Genomic DNA, 12,810 nt, shown 5'->3' on the forward strand with positions numbered 1-12,810 from the left:
TAAACGTTTTAGATAATCAATTAAAGACCACTACAACATCATTGACTTAATGAAAAAAATTGACATATAAACTAAACACATGATTAGATGGGAGAAGAGAGAATAGAAAAAAAATTCTGGAAAGAGTTACCGAAGTTCTTTGTTGATCGTTGTCTGGATCAAGGCCGACTGCACATCGATCGATCAACATCAATCAAAAGACAAATGAAAAACAAAGAAACATTAGTACGTAAATCTGATACCAAATATTATAGATCTTACTACTAAAGTAAGCTTAAGATAAGGATAAAGTAATGATAGATAGAAAGGAGAAAGAGAAAGAAGGGTGCCGATCCACCCGACCACCCCCGAGCGAAGGGATCAAGATGGACTCGAGCCTCGATCGGCGTCCCATACCACCGTCGTGGCGTCGAGTCGTACCTGGTGCTGGCGCGCTCGCTACAAGAGTTGACCCACCACACGAGCAGAGTCTCGATGTAGTCAAAAGATGATCAAATGAGGGTAGCTAGGCCTCTTATTTATAGCGATACCCAAGGCCCCCAGGCAAGTTCACACTTGACCTAATGGGTTGTCTCAATCCCGAGGATTAAAAGTAATCCTCCCCTTCTTTACACTCTCGTTTAACCCTCACACTTATCCACGTGTATAGAATACTACGGTAAATTCTCACCACGGGATATTATATGGTCATGCCCGTAACACGTTTGCCAAATTTTCCTCTATGTAGGCTCGAAGAACTTCAACCTTGGTTGGTGACAAGTTGTAGATCGGTCCCCACAATGGCTCTTTTCCTGGTTGTAAATCAATGGGACAATCATACGATCGATGGTGAGGAAGAGTACTAGCTTTTACCTTACCAAAAACATCGGCATAATGATGATACTTCTTTGGAAGTTGAATTGTTGACCCTTCCTTAGCGGTGTTCGAAGGTTTCACTGATAATGCGAATACAAACATTAATTCCTTGCATCCTTCCTCATGCAATTAATGTAACGAAATGGTTGAACTCTTGTGACTAGATTCTCGAGAATGTTGATACCTTATTTCTCTTGTTCTCTAATCTATGTTCGGGTTGTGTAATTTGAACCAAGGTAACCCCAAAACAATTGGATGCTCTGGACTACTAATTATATTAAATGATACCACACACGCCAAATGATTTAGGGCAACACTAACCGTCTCTGACCCTTCTACGATATTTCCGGAAGCAATAGGGCGACCATCAATGACTACTATAGAAGCTAGGCAAGGGAGTTTTCTTAGGGATATCTGATGAGTTTGGGCAAAATTCCTATCCATGAAGCAAGAATTGGCTTCGGAATCTAGGAGTGTTAAGACATGTACTGGAGGGTTACTTTTAGTACTAATTGTTACTTGAGCTAGGAAGAAATTACTAACTTGCTTAGAGGGAATGGGACCACTAATGGGCTACACATATCTAGGGTTGTCCAACCTAACAACTCCTATTTTGGCTGAACTTAGTCGTTTAACTCTTCTTCTAGTTGACTGAGGACTTCAAATTTGTTTGATAGGCTTGGGCTATTAGAACTATCAGACACTCCTAATGAAATGGACTCAGGTTTAGTACTAGCGGCTATTTGATTTACTTGTCTTCTTGGCCTATGAGGACAGTTCACTGCAATATGCCCCAGTCCACCGCAATAAAGACATAGTCGATTTTCTCGGTGTCGTTGCTTTTCCTCTTCCGATAATGGGCCATGACGACGTGTGGTGTCGTTTCGAACGTCGTTCAAAAAATCTGTTATCGCAACGTACTACTCGACTGATTGCCTCTATCAGCGATTTTGGTTCTTCGGGGAAAGTCAAGAGTAAATCTTTGATATCATTTCGCAAGCCATATCGAAATTGCTCCGTCAATGCTAGGTCATCCCAAGGAATATCGACGGCGAGTAGACGGAAATCCGAAGCATAAGTTGAGGTTGGACGATCACCTTGATGCAATCTTCGAAATTTATTGATTGTCGTCCTAACTCTATCAGTGTCCCAAAAATAGGCTTTAAAGTCGTTAATAAATTCCTCAAAATTATTTAACAATGGAGATCCTTGTTCTAACAAAGGAGTGAACCATGCCAAAGTTGTGCCACTAAGGAACATGCCTATTAATCCCACTCATGATGCATCGGTGGGATATCGGGAAGGATGCATTTGAATCACAAGACGTACCTGATTAAGGAATCCTTTGAATTGTGATCGTGTTCCATCAAATTTTGTAGGAAGACCGATCTTGGGTTCTTTATGAATTCCTTGAGTAGTTGGTCCCTATTGTTGCAATGACGCAATGGTTGCTTCAAGTTGTTGCACATGTAATGCCAACTCTCTTTGTTGTTGTTGTGTTTGCTGCTTCTCTAGAGAGATTTGTTGAAGATCCCCCAACAACCGTTGATTTTCTTGGTCTAGTACTAAAAACTTTTCTTTTAGGCACTGCAGCTTCGAGAAGATAGATTGGTATTCTTGAGCGCTAACAGTTTCCATAGAATTGGAGGAAGGAAGGATAAGAAGATTTGTATGAAGGGAATGAGGGAGACGAAGATGAGGGAAATTTGGTTCAAATTGTCAGGAATAGTACTAAAAATAGAGAGAGAATTAGTACTAGAGAAGGAAAAGTACTATGAGGATTAGTACTAAGAGGAAGGGAGTGTGTGGGACTCATGAGAGGAGAGAGAGAGAGAGAGAGTGAGAGAGAGAGAGGATGATGACAACAAGTGATATATTAAATGAAGAGAAAATACAAGAATAGTTAGGAGGCTTAAGACTGGCATTGAACCGAATTGGTTCTGAATAATGCCATGTGCCTTTGGTTTATTGTGGTCTTTCTTGGAAGTCCTATGGTACTAAAGTACAATGTTGACGGCTTCCTCGAAAGTTGTGGGGTCCTTGTCATGGACAATTAAATGGTAATCCCCATTGGGAATACCATTCAAAAAGCAAGCAACAAACCATTTCTCACCCGTAAGTCCCGATTTTTGGATCTGGGTCTGAGCATGATGCACATAATCCTTGAGAGAGGTAAATGGCTTACTCGACAACGTGAGCAAGTGTTGCGCTTGTTCAGTTTGAGAAGGTGGCTACAAAAACTGTTTCTTAAAAACCTCAATGAAACCTTCCCAAGTTGTGGGTAAGTTCTTTGCAATCCTTAGGCCGTGCCACCAAGCAGCAGCTCGGCCACCTAGCTCGTGACCGACATAACCAATTTTTATAGCATCGGGCTTGGGGTGGAGCTCAAAGTGGGACTCCCAACGACCAAGCCAAGTGCTAATGGCCTCCTCGGTTCTTTCTTCTTATCTCCCTTGAATGGCGTTACTACGAAAGAAGGTTCACCTTCTTTCTTGGACTCAATAGTCAATTCTTGGAATTTCTTTTCCAATGCCATATTGGCTTGCCTCATTTCGGCCAATTGATTCAAGGTAGTAGTGAGCAATTGCTCAATAGTGATCTCAGCTTGTGTGTGAGATGTGGATTGGATTTGAGAGGTCTTAGTCAGAGAGATTGCTCCAACAACGTTCAAAACTTGTTCCATGGTGCAAGCTATGGGTAATACAATATAAATAAAGAGGTTTAGAAAATACACAAGCAAAATGAATGCTTGAAATTTTGATTGTAAGAACTTTACCAAGAAAGCATGTCACGTCTTTACCCCTCTAGACATATGAGGTGTGCTTTGAGATCCGATAACTATGGTAACACTATGGTGTTTTAAAAACCATGGGGGAAAACATAGCTAATATTTCTTTCTCGGATCTCTATCTTAAATAATCATGGTGGCTCCCCGAGGCTCAACCATGGTTCTAACATCAATGTAGTTTCCTAGTTAGCCTTATATTAGAATGCCAAGCCAACATGTATTGATATGGTTGAGAAAGTGTATTACGTGAAAAAACAAGTGCACTCGCAAGTAATATTCTAGTCTTGTGAGTGGCAAGAAAATGTTATGAAAAAAAGAGAAAAAGAAGTCACTGTCTATAAGAGTCAAGAAGTGACGAAAACAAGGTTAAAAAACCATGCGTTGTCTACTAAACAAAAATACCACCAATAAATGGATTTGTGATGTATGCACCTGTCCATCCCAATATTGTGGTTGTAATTTGCACAATTAATACAAGTGGTGGTGGTGTTGTGAGCAAAGATGCAGTACTCAAATCTATAAGTAAAACATCAATAGGGGAACTCATGTGGTTTTACTCGGGTTCTAAGGCTTGATAATATGAGTTAAACCTAGATGAGCCATTGGAAAAAAATCATTCAAAAAATGACATGATGCCCACTCAATACAAAAGAAATAGTCTACAAGGAAGCGTTACATCATAGGTAAACACACATAAATACTTTAAACATGAAAAGGAGGGGGGAAATGAGAGTTAATTGTGGGTGGGTAAATGACAATTACTAGAAAATCATACCAAAGTAAAATGAAAATTTGTGTAATTAGAATAATAATCATTTAGGTATATGAACATTAAGCATACCCTAAGGTATGAAACCCTAAGGTAGTCAACATGCGCATCCTCAAGACCACCACATCCCATAGAATCGGCTAAGTGATAGCTCAATAGAGAGTAGAGTGGCATAGGTAGGCGACATACACCTCGTTTAAGACCACAACATCCCATAGAATCGGCCAAGTGATGGCTCAATAAAGGGAAGGGTGCCATACTCAACATCATATGCAAAAGGGTCATGAGGTGAGCGTGTGCGATTAGGGCAAACACGCTCGACTCGATGCACAAGAATAATTATTATTGTAAGAGATGGCTCAAGAGAAGGGAGAGTTGAGATACATTGCAATATGCAAAAGGGCCATGAGTTGAGCGTGTGCAATTAGTGCAAACACGCTCGACCCGATGCATAAGTAGATTAACATCGTATCATGGTAGAAAGAAGAAAGAAAAGAAAAGAAAACGTAATACCACTTCCATATGACCAAGAAGAAAGCATCATAGAAAAGAAAAGAGAGATCGAGAAAGAAGAATAGCAAGTTAAGAATGTTGTTTTGATCCTGTGAAGAGCAAGATGAGCCTTGTTAGATCCCCATCGCTCACATGCAAAAAACATCAAAACAACAACAAAAAAATATATTAGTAAATGCTCTGATACCATTGTCAAGAGTCTATTACTAATCAATAGACCAAACTAAAGTAAAAGAAGGAAAATAGAATGGATAGAAGAACCCGTTCCACCCGACCACCCCCAAGCTACGATCTAGACATAGCCAACCTACCATGGATGTCCCATACTGTTGGATATTAGGATGACTAATACCTTGGAAGAGATAAACACGATTGTCGAGACGGAAGCCTAGCCCGCACCACCGGTGTCTAAGACAGCAGCCTTCCGACGTAATGTGCTTATGAGGGTAGCTAAGCCTCATATTTATACCTTTTCCTAGGCCCCTTGAATAGATGTGCCTTTCTAAAAGGGTCTCCATTCATTGGTTGCCCAAATCATGATAGTGCATGCACCTATCATTCCTTCTATCCAATCACATTAGCCCCTTCACTAATGTAAATATTAGTTACCTACCCTCACCAACATTATGTGTACATAAGATATACCCAACTATTTTCGAGTATGATCCACCACTTTGTATCATCCGTCATTGTGCATACAATAGGCCTTTCTCTGAAGCAAGTAACACCATGTTTGCCAACTCGGTGTGTCCCATATACATTCACCAATGCATGCGAAAAAATTCATCTGACATTCCATAATGCATGCAAAAAAATTCACCAATGGCCTTCCCGAGGGATGCAGATGTTTCCATACTCTCCTCTTTAATCCCACGGATGACAATATTCTTTGATCGTCGTTCACGTTCTTTCAATTCTCAGACATCGATGCTTTCTATATTCTTCTCTTGATGCATCACATGCATATTAGATGAGTTTAATACCACATCCCCACCACATACATCGTCCCATGACTTCGTTGTACATAGTACATTTTTCATCTCACTTACATCCCGCCTCATCGTATCCAATTTTTCTTCCTTTAATGCTTCCTTTAACTCAATCTTATTAACGCACTCATTTGTTTCGAAAGAATCTTTCTTACATTCATGAATCTTATCTTCAAGCTTTGTAACCACTTTCTTAAGCCTTTCATTCTCAATTACACCAATTTGGAGCTTAGCATTCTCTTTGATTAATGTCCTAATCTGTGAGATAGAGATAGATAGAAACTGAGTGAGCAGACAACAACAAACACTATTACCAAAAGACTCAGTACATACAATGTGCTCACAGAGCACTTTTTATACAAACCCTGACGAGTGGGCTGACACAAGCACTATGAATACTTTAATGCTCATAAATGAGCCTGACACTAACTCTGCCTATAATATTCCTATTTGCTAAAATAGGAATATAGGCCCCTAACGACCTATCAGATTCCATCCGACTCAGTCATCCAATTCAGCTTTCGGCTTATTTAGCCGATCCAGGCCTAGCCGATCGATCTCCATTCGATCCTGCTCTCGATTTCTTCAGCCAATTGGCCCAAGTTTAGCTTTCTCACTCAACACTTCACCTACGGAGGAGGAGCAATATCATGGAGGTCAAAACTCCAAGAATGTACAACACTCTCCATAATAGAGACCGAGTACATCATGGCGTTGGAGGCAACAAAAGATGCAATTTGGCTACAACAACTATTGGCAGATCTTTCGGCCAAGAGCCGAATCGAGCATCCTACTCCGACTTTGTGTTGTGACTCACAGAGCATAATTCACCTAGTATATCATGCGAAGATGAAACACATTGAGGTGAGGTACTACCACATTCGGGATCTTGTCATCGACAAAAGGCTTGAAATCTGACAAGTGGATACGAAGGTGAACATCGCCGATAATCTGACAAAGCCACTCCCAATTCAACACTTCGGAGCACTAAGGAGAACATATGGGATTACAATAGGAGAAAGAGAACAGGAAAGCTGAATTGGACGAAGCAGAAGAAGAACTTGAGTCTAGCATCAGGCCTGAGAAAGCCGATTAGCAGAAGAGCCGAAAGAGTTGAAGGACTAGAGAAGCTGACCGAACCATCTTAACTACTTTTGATTCTAGGACTAGTTATTAATCTATATATTCTAATTGTAATCTTAAATTCAAATTGTATTTAAGTTCACGAGGGAGATTGCCCCCACACTTGTAACAATTAGAGTAGCCCTTTTACAAGGGAGTTTGTTGGGCTAAAAGTCCTACTCCACCCAATTGTATTCCTAATGTGAACACTCTCATAGTTAGGGCTTAGTTAACCTAACTATATAAGAGAGAAGTCTATCTTGTAACAATAGTTTGAAGGGATTAATATAGCAAAAATCTTCTTGAGCCATAACCGTGTAATTGTCTCTCTCTTTCTCTGTGTATACTCTCTTCGACAATACACTATTTCACATCTCCATCATGTGCTTGCTTGCTAACTCCAAAGACAGATCCACACATGCTTCCACATTAGTCAGCCCATCATCACATCATAGCCGACCCAGACACACACAGACTCACAGTGTCAACAAGCATGTGAAAATTGGAAGCTTCTAAGCAGATTTAGTGTCACATTAAAACACAATTGGGTAATGGTTTCCCTAAATGGAACCAAAACTATCAAGAAACTCTAAAACTCTAAAAATGTGTTCTCATTTCTTCACATAAAAAAAAAAATCCAATCTTTGGTGCCGTATACATTTTCGGTGATAAATAAGGGCTCATGCACAAACCACATCATTACTTTGATGTAAGTTTACCAATTATAATTCTTTTAACACATGAGAAATTTTATTTAAAATTTTGAGCTTGTAGGGAGTTTATGTGACCTACCCTCCAACAAGTTACTTTATGCTCGGGTTTGATGATTGACTTGCGAATAAATGCCCTTGGTTAAGGTTCATTCTGCATAAACGAGTAAGTCACAATGAGAGTTTGAATGGTAAGAAAGTTATGGGTCCAAGAAACAAAACTTTCAATGACACATAAGTGCCAAATGGGTAGGTAGAAGTGTTGGGTCTAAGGTGGATGCAAAAGTTTTTAAGGTCTAATTGCTAAGACAATAACAAATGTATGGAAGTATACGCACATTGATTCCCTATGTCTAAAAGAGGGTTTGGTTGATTATTAGGCAAGTTATCTTCTACAAAAGCTACTTTTTTAAGTTCAATTTCAATAAGCTATTGCGCAAAGCACAAGGGTCAATGACGAGGGTCATGTTTTAAGTGCATAACACACGTAAATCAAGGAAGGGATGCATAATAATAAGAATAATAATAGTAACAATAAGATCGGAAATGTGATGAGAAGTGTGCACCTCGATGAACTTGCCATGATGAGTGATGTCCTAACTAACTTCACTACGACGTGCTTATTAAAAAACCGGGAATTAATTCATGGGTCTTATCACTCGCTACGTAGCGTGCAAAGGAAGCGAAGCGAATCGACATATCAAAAGCTTGTAGTTCTCAAGAGGGGAAATATATGCATATATTTGTAGTTCCTCTAGTTTTAGTAAACTACCAAAATGGCCCTCCTGAAATAGAGACAAAAAACAAGGGTCACAAAAGAAGCCCTTTAGTTTCATTAAATTACAGAAATGACCCTCTAAAACATGACACACACAAATGAAGAAGATGAAGAGAGTATCTGCTGATGATGACGAGCAGGAGGAAATGGAGATGGCGAGCTCTGAAACAGAGCTTCGGATCTGCTACTGCTGTTGCTCTCTTCCTCCTCTGCATCATCCTCATCCTTTCCACCCTCACACCATCGCCAAGATCTGCACGCCCCCATCTCAGAGGTATCCACATTGCACAGGATAGGGCAGAAGAGAAGAAGAGGACGGATCAAGAGAATCTTGGTCTCTTTGGAGAACACATGTTAAGCTTCCTTCCGCTAGATCTTCCTTTCACAGTCTTCATCCCTACACCATCGTCGTTCCAAAGCCTGATGGACGCCATTGGAGATAGCAAACCATTGAATACAACCTCGGACCCCGAAGTGCAGGGAAACAAATCTTATTCACTTCAAGAGGGGAACAGGAATCATGCTCTCATTTCAAGAATCTTCGGGTTCAGTTCAGCCCCTGTTCGCATAGAATCCTCTATGATTCCACCTGATGGCATCATCGTGGAAATAGAATCTTTGTCGGGATTCCGACTAAATTTGGTTCGTATCCCGCCAGAGGGTACCATACGTGTAAATAACCTTGTTTGTACTACAATGGACATCTCTAGGGGCTCCATTGTCATACATCTTGTGGAGGGTGTTCTCATGGAGGGTGAATTCGAGCGATCAGTTATGCCTTTTAAAGATGATGACGATGGTGTTGATGACAATGGGAACTAGATGTGAATATGTCCAAGAATTCATTAATGCCCTTCAGAGGTTGTGTGTACACACGGGTGATATATCCATGAATCTATTTGTTCATCCTGCAATTCACCAGAGAAGTCCCAACAATGCTTATACTGGAAATGAAACAATTATATTAAGTGAGAGATTCAAGTATCTGTATATGTATACTAGATGTAGTCATGTTTATGAAAGAGCCCTTACATTACATTACATTAAGAAGGCTTGCAGTTTAATTGATTTTGGCAATGCAGATCTCCCACAATGCTTTTTACAAAAAAATTCATATTATACTATGCTATATCCATCTTGTAGCTGACATATATTTGAGGGGAATTTGTTTAACAACGGAGTTTGTCAGATTCTTGACGCTCCAAAAATGAGGTCTTTCAATGTCTTGCAAAAGGGTCACAAACTTGTAGCACATTTACTGGAGTTGTTTGTTAAATTTCTGAAAGATGACTCTGTTCCATCATTCTTCACATGAATTCATGTATGTATTCAGTTGCTAATGATGGTGTGTTATCGATCCGATGTCAAAACTTCTATTTGGGATGGAATGTCAACTCTCGTTCCATCTCTATAGTAACATCATTCATGTTTGCCTTAAAACGCAACAAATGTACATGGACTGCTGTTAAAACCTTTTGTTCATGATTTTCAATGATGTGATCCATTCATATGATAATCTCAATTCAAGATCTAGCATATTTGGGACTTATCGAAGCTTGTACGAAATACATAAACCAGCACGAAGTATATTATGTGCTATTCAGTTAGTCTTATTTACTTTTATAGTAACACCACATGGTAAATGATGCCGATAGTGAAGGACTTTTGGCGGATGATATGGATGTATTTCGGACACATAAATGCATTAAATGACCCTAGGTCATGGGTCAGGCTAATCTATATTAGTACCAATCACTTGACTGACAAACTACTCCTTTCATGGGGCATGGCAGTTAGTAACATTATAAACACAAGAATTCGCAATGGTGAGGCTCCATCCATGCCTAAAGGCTAACCCTGTAATGGGCTACAAGTCAAGATGGACTAAAGCAAAGAGCAAGATTGCAGTTCACAGCATTGGGGAGATCGAGCCATTCCCATTTCTCGTGCATCACATGGAATTGCATTGCACGTGGCGAGCCAACCGCCATGACCACCACGAGATCGCCATGCCCACAATAGCAGACAGACACTACGGGCGTGCTCCTCCGCCATTCCCACGCATTGTCCACCAGACCTTTGTTCATCTCATAGGGACAATGGGCAACCTCTCTCCAACAATCTAGCTTCTTGGGCTCAAGCTCCCATACAACACCCACTGTCACTCTCTCATTGTAGGGGCTGGTGTCACTACCACCAGTGATGGTGTCTGGTGATGACGGACACTTTGTTGTTGCGCCCACGAGCAAGACACGGCCATTCCAGCCTTGGAGGAGTCTTGGTGGCGCTTCGAGTGACCGATGCCTATCAGCCATCGTGCAAAATACTAGGTCTTCGGGGAGTTTGGCTGGAATGAGGCTCCATCTTCCCCTCCTCACATCAAAGGTAATGATGTTGCGTGATTCCGGATTGATGGAGTAGATGAGCTCGCACATACACTCGGCAGTGCTGGAGAATGACAACAAATGCCCACCTGTAGATGTCTCAGGGACAGGCATCAAGTGCCATTGCCCGGCCTCGGAATCGAAGATGTTTAGGTATAGAGACGTGGCTCCGGGTCCGGGTCCAGGAATATGCAGCTGGACGAGGACAAGGACCCAAAAGTGGGGGCGGGTACATGGGGAATAATCCGGCGGGGTGACTATGGCCCATAGCTTCGAGAGGGGGTAATTGCCCGGGGGGTCGGGGATGGGCACCCATTCTTTGGAGAAAGGTGAACCGACCATGAATTGGTGGGGGGGACGAATATAGGCCATGTCGGAACCAGTATGGATGCAGATGAGGCGGGAGAGGGGGTGACCCACCCACTCCCGGACCGAAGGAGTCGGCAATGCCATCTCTACCCATCTGCACCCCAAGGTGTTGGTGTAGGAAACCTTGATGTTGTAGTTATAGAGTAGGAGCGTGGGTGGGGTGCACCCCGTGCGAACTTGGTCTTGTAGTTTGCGGAACCATGGGGTGACCACACATGACCGCCATGCTCGGCATACCAGTTGTACTCGAGTTGCGTCGACAAAGGAGAGACGGGTGAGAATTAGATCAACCACCTCGGATGGTAGTAGGGTCCAGAGATCTCGAGAACATGGCATTCTTGATTCATTAACTACATGAGGCATGTTTGAATGCATAATTTCCATATAGTGCACAGACACCCAATGAGTTAAGTTAATTGTAAGTCAAATTTGACATGAGGTCAAAAAAGAGTTTGAACATCGCATTGATACATGAGCCTATGTTGCATAAGCTCAATTTAAACATAGATATCCAAGGAATTAGGTTAAGTATTTCGGTTGTAAATGGGGTGAGGAAGCGGAGTTATCTTAAGGAGATAGAAAAAGAAGAGGTGAAGAACTTGTTGCACATGAGGGAAGACTTCTCCACATGGAACACAACACACTATCATTCTTAGATAGAAATAAGCGTTTTATTACTACAACCTCTTCTAAGACCAAGTTTGTTGTTTTGAATAAGATGAAAGCTTTTTTAAAATAATGATTGCATGATATTTAATTTTATAACTGCTTTTAAAAAGTTAAGTCATCATAACATATACAAACAATATTGACTTGTGCTTCATCTTTTCTTCTCGTATGACTTTTCGTATACAAATTGAACTTGTACACATTTCAAATATTTTAAAGCTTCTTTCCTAATTCTAGTTTTGTCGACTTACACACAAAGAAATGTGACACTCGCTATTTGAAACCTCATCATCCATTCATGACATGTGCATGTGTTATAAAACAACCAAATCATAGACTATGCTTGTGTTCCTATGTCATTGCATATGCCATCATATACCTCCATAATATCTTATCACCTTTGCTTTTGGGACGTGGAGCCTTACTATTGAGATGAAATCCTATCTAGTCATCCAAAGAAATGTCGTATTCTTTCTTTTTTTTCTTTTTCTTTTTCCAAAAAAAATCCTCTTTCTTTAACTTCATTATCTAGTCATGATATAGCAATGTTACTTTCGGTCACTAAATAAAGACATATGGTGCACACATGAACACTAAACATGGAGTGCAATGATCTAAATGTAGTTTAAAGGGATTTCTCTCTCGATCCTTAGTATCCAAGAGTAACCATAGCAACTCATACACCAAGCCAACCACATTGTTGGCACTAGATAAAGTCAGAGGATGCACACACGAATACTAAACTTGGAGTACATAGTGAGGAAACGAAGATTATTATACCATTAACAAAGTGTTGAAGCACGATTACAACAAGGAATTTGAAACACCTTAACCTCATGTTCTCCTAAGTGACCAAATATAAAA

At 40.7% G+C, this 12,810-nt stretch overlaps 2 protein-coding genes across 2 annotated transcripts; one reads left to right on the forward strand and one right to left on the reverse strand.

The window, feature by feature from the left end:
• Window positions 1–8,583: 8,583 nt before the first annotated feature.
• LOC147862077 (Fasciclin-like arabinogalactan family protein) lies at window positions 8,584–9,763 on the forward strand. The gene has a single exon (XM_087322130.1). It carries the CDS (start codon window positions 8,651–8,653, stop codon window positions 9,344–9,346), a length of 696 nt encoding a protein of 231 aa, XP_087178256.1. The 5' UTR covers window positions 8,584–8,650; the 3' UTR covers window positions 9,347–9,763.
• A 327-nt stretch (window positions 9,764–10,090) lies between these two features.
• On the reverse strand, window positions 10,091–11,989 carry LOC147862078 (F-box/kelch-repeat protein At5g15710-like). Its single transcript, XM_087322128.1, has one exon. It carries the CDS (start codon window positions 11,659–11,661, stop codon window positions 10,399–10,401), a length of 1,263 nt encoding a protein of 420 aa, XP_087178254.1. The 5' UTR covers window positions 11,662–11,989; the 3' UTR covers window positions 10,091–10,398.
• Between the last annotated feature and the right edge of the window lie 821 nt (window positions 11,990–12,810).

Source organism: Azolla caroliniana, unplaced genomic scaffold (genome assembly GCF_043228905.1).
Source record: "Azolla caroliniana isolate FFs.n. ecotype wild unplaced genomic scaffold, voAzoCaro1.0.p SCAF_7, whole genome shotgun sequence".
Taxonomy (NCBI): Eukaryota; Viridiplantae; Streptophyta; class Polypodiopsida; order Salviniales; family Salviniaceae; genus Azolla; species Azolla caroliniana.